The following is a 9,530-nucleotide window of genomic DNA, read 5'->3' as shown; positions in this document are numbered from 1 at the left end:
GCTAGGGAAGGATTTGGTTTCATTCCTTTAGATGCCCAAGCCTTGGCCCGAACCCCAGGGTGCAGGAGTGAAGGCGCGTGGCGCCCAGCCTCTACCAACAAAGCCTTCCTTTATTAAATAGAGATCGTGTTACATTCCATCCAAAGGAGGAAATCAGCTGTGGTGAGGGATGTGTCCAGGTTGGATCCCAGTCCCAAGTGGGCTGTGAGGGGTGAGGAGGGGCCTGGGTCCTGCCCACCCTACCCCAGTCCTGTGTGCAGGGCTTGGCGGCCTCAGCCCCCATTGTCTGAATGGCCACCCACAGCTGAACACAGACACTGGTGTCCTGAGGCCCTGTGTTTTACTTCGGGAGAAAAGTATCCTAATCCTTCCAACGGTGGTGGGGGCAAGGCCTCCCTGAGCACAGGGCTCAGACGGGGGAGGGGGAAGGTCAAGTGCAAGGAGGAGGGACCCTGATCCACCTTAAGAACAGTTTGGGGGCAGTTCTCAAGCAGATCCAGGTTGGTGTGGAAGTCCCTGACAGCCCCTTGTGGCCCCACCGCCCCGCGGACACCGGACACAGGGGGCCCGCTGGGGGCAGTCTGACAGGGAGGCCACCTGGGAATGGGTGAGGGATGGCCACCAGGGGGCGCTGGTGGCCCAGGGCTTGGGCCCAGAGGTGGGGGGGATACCCTGGAGATCAGGCCACCCAGCGTGGCCCCTTTCTGAGGACATGGCAGCAACAAGGCACCTGCAAGCAGCAGGTCCCAGGCCCGCAAAGGGGGTGCTGCCCCGGGTACCCCCTCCTAAGGGCTGAGCCCCTGAGTATGGGTCCAAGCTCCTCGGTCTTTGGTGCTTCCTTGGAAGTCTCCTGGCGGCTGTGTGCCACTGATGAAGGGAGACGCGTCGGCTCATGAGGTCCTGTCTGTCCCGGGACAAAGGTTTGGTACCAGCTCAGCAAGGCGTCCGCAGCCTGGCCATCTGTCCATCTGCTCAGCTTCTGGCTCAGGGCCGGATCCAGGACTCTGTCTTCCTGTCTGTCTGTGCTGGGGCAGGGGTCAGCTGCTGCTGAGAGCCCCCCTCTAGGCCTGGGCCATGCCCTAGGCCTCCTGGGGGAAGAAGCCGAGCTTGGCCAGCGACATCTCCTTCCGCAGCCTCGTGATCTCCCAAAACATCGGCTCCGCTGCAGGCGGAACGAAGGTGGACAGCTCAGGGACAGGGTCACCTCAGGCAGATGGCCGGGTCCCTCTCCCCTGGCTTTGGGCAGAGCAGCTGGTAGGCACCTAGGGCTCCCCCAGCCCCCCAGCACAGATGATCTCAGTGAGTGGCCTGACCTCTTTGAGGCTCCACACTGAGGCCCTGCAAACTGTTGAGTGCTGAACAAACCCTGCACCACCATGCATCGCCCCCCAGCCCAGCACCGACATGCATGAGCACACTGCCACACATTTGGCGGGCCACAAATGCTTCCCAACCCCATCTCCCTGGGGTCTCAGAGACCCTGAGCCGTCAGCAGAGCCACGGGGTCAGTCCGAGTTCCCCTCCAAGGCCAAAGCTTGATGCCCAAGCTGGGGAGGAGAGGCTCAGACTTCAAACTGACAAGCTTGGTGGAGGAGCCTTGCAGAACAGGGGTAGAGGGGACAACAGGTAGATGGAGGACCTGCTGGGTGGGCAAGGGTAAAGTGGGAGGCGGCAGCTGGTGTCAAATGACCATGAGGAGGCCACTCCCAGTGGGGAGGAGATCCACAAGGGACACCCCATCATGCAGGGCTTCCAATGCCAGGCCAGTAACAGGGAGCAGTCCCCATAAGCCCCGGGGCCTGGGAGAAGTTTCTGGCAGGGAGAAGGCAGCGGGACCTGGCAGAGCCTGGCAGAGTCTTCCCCTCTTCCAGGCAACAACGCGCATAGGTTGACCGCACCGCTGCTGGCCCGCCCGCTCCCTCCCACAGGCCAGCCCCGCCGGCCACCAGGGGGCGCTCACCTTCCTGCCGCACCAGGCCTTGCTGGATGTAGCGGATGTAAGTGAAGAAGTTGCACACTGCGGTGATCTGGGGGCAGAAGCGGGGAGGCTGTGACCAGCCAGCCCTCACACTTGGGGTCTCCCCAAAAGCCAGGGCAGATCAGAGAACAGAGTGGGAAACCCCATGTCCCATCAGAGCCAGGTAATGCTCCCTCAATTGAACAGGGCTGGGCTCTAAACTTTAATTACCTGGGCGCCTGGGTGGCTCAGCCCGTTAAGCATCTGCCTTCGGCTCAGGTCATGGTCCCAGGGTCCTGGGATCGAGCCCCGAGTCGGGCTCCCCGCTCAATGGGAGAGTCTGCTTCTGCCTCTGCCTCTGCCCCTTCCCCCTACTCCTGCCCCCCTCTCTCCCCCTCACTCTCTAATAAAATCTTTAAAATATATATATAAATAAAATAAAATTTAATTACCAACGGTGGTATTAGTACTACTCCCAATAAAAACAGCAGCAGCAGCTAACATTTAATCCAGCACATGCATCCAGTGAAGCAGACATGCTTATTATTCCCATTTTACACATGGGGAAAACAGACTCCAAGAACAAAGCCACCAGACAACAATTACAGAGCCCACAGAGACAGTAAGTGGCTGAACTGGAAGGTGAAACCAGGCGGCCTGCCCTTGAATCCACGCTCATCCTGAGGGGCCTGCCTGCTCTGCGTGCTGGAGGCCCTGGCCAACCAGGCCTTGGCCCAGTGCTCCTGCTAATGCCAGGATAGGCAGGGGGATCAGAAGCTGCTCACTGGGGCTGCCCTGGATCCCCAGGCCTGAAGCCCCCAGCCTGGCCTGAGGCCTGCTCCATATGCCCTATGCTGGGCACCGCGGACCCCAAGTTGGCTCAGACGTGGGCCCTTCTACTCTCCTCTGCAGAGAGGGTGCTGCTGGTACCCTGCCCAGGCCCCTTCCCCAGGCTGGGGCCCCTCTCCCCATGGCTGAGAGTGTTGGCCACCAAGGGCTCATGGGTGCCCCTCTGTCCCCCCTAGCCCTGCATACCACAGCCAGGGGGATATGGCTGGGGGCTGGCTGGCATGCGGTGTATAAAAGGCCAGCCCCCTTGCCTCCGGGTGGAACCCACCCTGGGCTCCAGAGCCCCCCGTGGATCAGGTTGCAGTCAGACTCCAGCTGAAGCCACACCCCGCCATTCTGCTTTCCTCAGTCCTCCTAAGAATGGCATAAAATCCTCATCTTAGGCTCAGCTTTTAGGGAGCCCAGCCAGAGACAGGGCAGAAGGTGGCCAGCAGCTGTGCCCCAAAAGCACCCACTCAATGTCCAGCGCCCCGGGGGGAGGGACGCCAAGTGTGTGGGGGCCCACGGGGTCCAGAGTTCCGGGGGGGCCCTCAAACACATAGGAATCCTTCCCAGCCAGGAGGACAAAGTGGGTGCAGGGGGTTGGTGGCCCAGGCAAGCGTGAGAGAGGGGTGCCCCAGAGGGGACTAAGCCGGTGTGGCTCAGGAGGGGCTGTGGTGAGGTGGTCAGTGGGCCCCCACGGGAGGCTGGCGAGCAAGGAGAGGCAGGGAGCAGTGGGGTTCTCTCCCCAGGGCTGTGCTTTGGGGACAGAAACCTCTTCTCCCTATGGATGCCACATTCCTTGGTCTCTTCAGGGTGGGGACCACCTCCTAAAACTTCACACGGTTCTTGTCTCCCATCCCAGCTCTGCCCGACGCAGAGACATGCAGGCCTTTGGAAGAAACAGAGTTCTACAGTGTTTTTTTAGTTTTTATATCTATAGATACAGTTCTGCCGGGCACAGAATGTCTGGTGAGGCTCCTTCTGTTGAGCCCTGGTGGGGATCAGAAAAAGGCCCCTGGAGAGGGCTCTGGGCACAGAGGTGCAGGGCGGAGGCTGCAGGGAAGGCGGACTGGGCTCAGAATGGGGAGGCCCCAGGGCCAGGTCACACCCCCCCTTTCTAAGGCACAGACTCCCCATCTGCAAATGGAGCTCAGCTCGCTGCTGTGGGATGTTTCAGGACAATACACTGGACACCCTGCGGAAGCTTGTCGGGACCAGACAAGCTGCCTAGCAGCGGGGCCATCTGTCCACCTTAATCCCTATGAGCAGCCTCTAGTAGGTCAAGGGCAGGAGATGGTTCCTACAAAAGGGCCCATCCACTCTGTGCTACCTGTGCACCAAGCTTCAGAATCTTCTAACGCATTCTCTTTGGTTCCTTATAATCCTATTCACAGTCTGTGAGGGGACAGAGGAACGGGGACCACCCCGCCCTTATCCCCCAGCTTGGGGAGGTCCACTGACCCAGCCTGGGCCACTCGGCAGGTGAGGAGGGAAGCTGGGATTCCCGGAGGCCTCATTGAATCCACCACTACTGTCAGGCCTCAGAACCTTCTCAAAAGTCTGGGGCCAGAGCCTGAGCTGGGAGGCAGGAGCCTGGAATTTTAACCTGAATTCTAATGTCACTCCCATGATTAGGTTTCGGCAAGCAAACAGGTACCTCAGTCCTTCACACCCCCGCCATCCCCCGCCGCCCCGAGGGACTGAGTCCTGCCAACAGCCATGTGAGCTCGGAAGAGGACCACTATCTCCAGAAAGCAGGCAGCCAGCCTACCCCTTGACTGCAGCTCCTGAGCCCCTGAGCAGAAGATCCAGCTAAGCTGTGCTCACTCCCACCCCAGGGAGAGCATGATAATAATTGGGGGTTGTTTTAAGCCACTAAGTTTATGGTAATTGGTTCTGCAGTAATGACAAACTAATTCACCAGGCTTGGCTGTGTGGCCTGAGTCGGTCTCCGTGCCTCCCTGAGTCTGTGCCCTGTTATGCAGATCAAGGTTGAGCTCCTAGGCTGGCCTAGGGTCCCAGCCCAGGGGGCCCCTAAGAAGCCCAGTGACCCTCCCACTGGATGACTCACCCTGGCCCGGGAGGATGGCGAGATGTAGTAGTGGCTCTCAGAGTCCCCAAGCCGGATTCGGTGGCGACAGGCACGAGCCAGCCCGCTCAGGGCACAGGTACTAGAGGAAAGCAGAGGGGGTCGTGGGGGCTGGCGGGGGCTCGCCCACCCAGCTCATGCAGGGAGGATGCAGCAGGCAGAAGGATGCACCAAGGGAGGGAGAGGCAAGCGGACCTGGGGCTGGGGCCTGGCATCCTCTCCCTCGACCCCACCTTCCCCAGGAGCCGGGGGCCAGGCCAAGGAGAGATCCCAGTCCCTGGGACAGACCTTTGACCTAAGCTGGATCTCACCCCTAAACCCCTCACCTTGCCCCTAGTGGGCAGGAGAGCCCAGTGCACCTCATGCCAGGTATCTTATCAAAGCTCCCCTCTCTGCAGCCCCTAAAAACGTACCCCCTACTTTACGGGGACTCTCAGGCTCAGTCACGCCTTCCCCAACTAAACAGGAGTCCATTCTCTCCTCCACTTGGTCACCGAGTCCTCAGGCTAGGTCATGCCAGCAGGGCCTCTTGCTTGAATCCCCTTAGCTCCTCCAACCAGCCCTTTGCCTTGTCTCTCCCCTTCTCCACATTATAGCCAGGGGCTCCTCCAAAAGCCCACATCTAGCCCATCATCGTTCCCTGCTGCTTTCCTACTGCCCAGGAAACCATTATGGAGACTCTGGAGCAGAGAAAGGTTAAGTAGGCTCCTGGGTTGCAGGACTTATCAGTGCCTTTGCTGCCTCCAGGTTCACTGTGACTCTGACTGGACTTGGCAACTCTCTTTTTAGGAAACATCTATTGATGATTTGGCCTAGTGGGTCAAAGCCCAAACCTCATTCAAGACCTTTTACACTCTGGCCCCAAACATCCTCTGTGGCCTCAGCCCTATCTCCCTACCCACCCCAGTGCTCTGCCCACAAACCCAGTGATGTTTCCATTAATACCCTGGTTTCTCATACCTTCACTCATTTTGTTCCCTCTGCCTGAAAGGCCCTTCCCTACTTGGCAAGCTGCTATTCATCCGTCAAAACCTGGCTCAAATGTGCCCCTCTGTGCCAAGGCTCCCCCCTGGGGCTTCCCTGGCAGGTCAAATCCTGGGCTGCCGAGGGAAAGTGCTCCCCACCTCTGCCCCTTGTTCCACCCCGGCTGTCTGGTTCTGCTGCGAGCCCTGCTCGATGGCAGCTGAGTCGCAGGAGGAACAAGATACCAGGGCTGTTTGGTTATTTATTAGCACAAGGAGAGCCAACAGCTGACATCACTTACATGTCAGTCGGGGCCCAGAACCCATTGTGGGAGAGAGGATGGGGGTGGGAGAGGGATGCCGGCAGACCAGCCAGGAAGAGGGAGACTCTGGCTCCCAGACTCCTGGTAGGGCCTGGGGATCTATGACTAGAGGCCGGGATTTGTGCCAAAGATGCCTCCTTGCCCTGCCTGATGTCAGCCACCGCGCCTCTGCACCCCTCCCCAGCCAGGCCTGTGTGCCCCACTCCCGCCTCCCGCTTGGGTCCCGGGTCCCTTGCTACTGCCTCGGCAGAGCGCGGGGCTAGGTGTGGCTTTCCCAAGCGGGCAGCAAAGGATGAAGGGCGCTAAGCTTACTTGGTGCTGCCACACTCAACTGTGGCCACCTTCATGGTGGGCAGCGACTGCGAAGCCACGGGCTCGATGGTGAGCGTGTTGTCCTCCACCGCGGCCCGGACCAGCGCTGAGAGCTGCGACAAAGCAGGGCGGCAGGCCGGGGCAGTGAGGGGCTGGCCTCTGGCTGAGGGGCCGTGCCCCGGGGCCGGCCGCCCTCTGCCCCGCCTCACCTCCTGCATGGTGAAGTCCAGACAGGGGCCCACGTCCTCCCGGTACACCCTTTCGAGGAAGGGGCAGGTCTTGTCCAGGGTGGGCGATTCCCGCCAGGCCTGGAATTCTGCGAACAGGGTTGTGTCCACCTGTAAGGGAGGGTGAGCCGGGGAGAGTGGTTAAGGCACAGGGGACGGGGGTGGGGGGAGCTGAAGATGGTGGGGAGTCAGGGAGGTTGCGGGGCAGGCCCCAGCCTGCCAGCGGGTCTGTCCCCAGTGGCCCAGCAGGGGACAGAGCTCCAAGGAAGAACTGCCTCCTTCCCTTTGTACCAAGGGCCTCAGAACTCAAACTTTCATAGCCAGGTGTGCTTTTAGCTTCCCAGCTCTACAAGGTTGCACACTTGGGTCCAGGGCCTCGTTCTGAAGCCCCTCTCTGCCTCCTGGAGGAGGAAAAGCTGAAGATGGGCCCTGCAGATCCCCCCAACCGCCCCCCGCACACACAGACACATGCACACAGAGGGAACACACACGGGGCCGCCTACTCGGGAGAGACGACTGGCTGGCCGCCCTGGGGCGCATGCAGTGTGAGTGAGGCTGGGCGGGGGCAGAGGGGCGGCCCCTCTCCCCAGCCATTACCTGTCGGGAAAAGGAGAAAGAGGTAGCGGAGGTGGGGGCCGTGAGCGGCTCCCCAGACAGGAGCTGCCAGGCCGGCTCGTAGGTGAGGTGAACAGCTTTGCTGGGGACCACGCAGAGGAGCAGGGAGAGGAGGGGGGGCAGCCCAGGCTGGGGGGGGGCGGCGGGGCAGACAGACAGATGACAGGTGCACAGAGACAGACAGGAGGAAGGAGATGTTAGTGTTCGGTCAGAAGCTGAGAACTCGGAAGTAGGGGGCGAGGCCTGGCCTGCGTCCCTTCCTTGGAAGCCCCAGAGACACAGGGCAGGATGGAGCTGGGGGCTCAGAGACCACAGGACCCCGAGTCCCATGTAGCCCTTGTAGGGCTCACCGAGTGCGGCCCTGAGCTGAGCTCCTGACACCCAGGTCTTATCAGTCACCATGGGCAGTGGGGGGCCCTTATGTGAGGAAGCTGAGGCTCTGGCAGGTGCCTTCACTTGCCCAAGGACCCACGGTCAAGGACATCACAGCCCACTGCCCAGCCTGGACCAAATACCCTATGTACCCAAGGTGAGGGGGGAGGGAGACAGCCCCCAAAGGCTCTGCCTATCTACGTACCAAGGCAGAAGGCGCTGAGGACCCTCGAATCCAGGGATGTCACGAGCTGGTCCTGGACCTCAGGGCTGCAGGCATGCAGGGCCCAAGGAGCCTGTCCCCAGAGGCCCAGCAGTAGCCTCCTAGGCCCAGGGAAGGTGTTTTCCCGAAGAACTCCCCCAGCCCCACCCCACCCAGGCCAGGCCCTCAGGCCCCAGGCCAGCCTCAGGTGCCCAGAATACCACCTACTGCTTGGAGGGGCATGGAGAGGTGACCAGGCCCTCACGGGACCGATGAGGTGTACACAGGGTACACGCAGAGGCTGAGGGCCAAACCTCATTATCACAAAAAGGCTGCCCAGCCTTCCCAGACAGAGGACACAGAGGCCCGGGGATGGCAGGCCAGGCTCCAGGTCACAGTGTGAGGCGTCAGGCCTCCCCACTGGGCCCCACTGCCTGGCTGATGCTGGACACCGTCTCCCTTTCCCGTGTCCACTGCCCGCCCACCACCCCTCACCTCTTTGCCCTCCTTGTCCAGGGTGAGGGTATGTCCAGCCACGGGGCACACAGCGGGGCAGAGGGTGCTGCCAGTGCTCTTATGACGCAAGTGGCCCTTGCGGGGTCCGGCCTTGGTGGGGCTCAGCAGCTGTGGGTGGAGCTCACGGTTGGGGGAGGCTGGTGTGGATGTGAGGACCAGTGTCTTCAAGGCGCTCACCTCTGCCTGCAGCATGTCGATCTGGCCGGGATGAGGTGGCCGTCAACCACCGGCCACCCCAGCTCGGGACAGCCTGTCCTGACGGTGACCGGTACCTAACCCCCCTGCTACCCCTGGAACAGCCTTTGAGGTGGGGACTGAGGCACCCATTTTACAGATGGGGAAACTGAGGCTCAGAGCGGACCCATGGCCTGCCTGGCGTCACACTGTACGCCCAGGCTCTGTTAGATGCACCTGTCCAGGTGCATCCAGCACCTGTCTGGGAGCTGGCCAGGCCTCACCTTGCCCCGCGCCTCCTTCAGCTGCTTTTCTGACGCTGCCTGCTTCATGTTGGCTTCCCGCACCATCTTGTGGGCTTCCTGGGGAGAAGGCAGGCTCTGCATGAGCGGTGAGGAGCCAGCGCGGCCCCAGCGGCCCCACTGCCCAGCCGGTCCCCCAGCTGGCCGGCCCTGGTACCTCGAACAGGCTGGCCGTCAGCTCCTCTAGCTCCCGTTCTAGCTGCTCCCGCACCTTGGACAGCCGCTCACACTCTTCGTCCTTCAGCTTCAGCTCCTGGGGGGTTCCACGGGGGGGGCGGCTGTCAGCCCCACGGGGACCCAGGCCTGGCAGGGGGGTGGGTGGGGGGGCATCGGGCCCACTGACGGGGCTCCACTGCGGGGGGCCTCTGAGCGGGCCTCTGAGCCCCCACCTCCCTTCCTCTGTCACCCTACGGTTTAGGATGCGTTTCCCACTTAGCATGTAGCATGACGTCGAAACACCAACCGTCAGCCTATTAGAGCTTAGAACGGGCATTCAGAGAAGTCAAGACTTCAAAAAATCCTTCCAAAGTCACAAGAACTTGTTTGTCCTCTGTGCTTCCCTCGCGCCCAGCCCCGGCCTCCATGCGGGGTGCTCGGGGAGAGCCCACAGCGCCTCCAGGTGGGCCCCTTGTCCCTGCCGTTCCCCCC

The 9,530-nt window shown here is 61.3% G+C and overlaps 1 protein-coding gene across 2 annotated transcripts in view; it reads right to left on the bottom strand.

The window, feature by feature from the left end:
• RAB3IL1 (RAB3A interacting protein like 1) overlaps positions 1-9,530 on the bottom strand; it is a 21,562-nt gene continuing 12,032 nt past the window's right edge. The window contains exons 3-10 of one of the 2 annotated variants that reach the window (XM_044919391.1): positions 9,040-9,137; positions 8,865-8,942; positions 8,386-8,604; positions 6,684-6,812; positions 6,475-6,587; positions 4,860-4,959; positions 1,961-2,027; positions 1-1,162 (exon numbers count right to left, since the gene is read on the bottom strand). In XM_044919391.1, coding sequence (XP_044775326.1) covers positions 1,080-1,162; positions 1,961-2,027; positions 4,860-4,959; positions 6,475-6,587; positions 6,684-6,812; positions 8,386-8,604; positions 8,865-8,942; positions 9,040-9,137 — 887 coding nt within the window. In that variant the 3' untranslated portion in view covers positions 1-1,079. The remainder of the gene's footprint in view (positions 1,163-1,960; positions 2,028-4,859; positions 4,960-6,474; positions 6,588-6,683; positions 6,813-8,385; positions 8,605-8,864; positions 8,943-9,039; positions 9,138-9,530) is intronic. The other variant, XM_044919392.1, reaches the window with a different exon arrangement.

The sequence above is a fragment of the Neomonachus schauinslandi genome, chromosome 11 (assembly GCF_002201575.2).
Source record: "Neomonachus schauinslandi chromosome 11, ASM220157v2, whole genome shotgun sequence".
NCBI lineage: Eukaryota > Metazoa > Chordata > Mammalia > Carnivora > Phocidae > Neomonachus > Neomonachus schauinslandi.
This window is presented reverse-complemented; position numbering and strand designations above follow the sequence as displayed.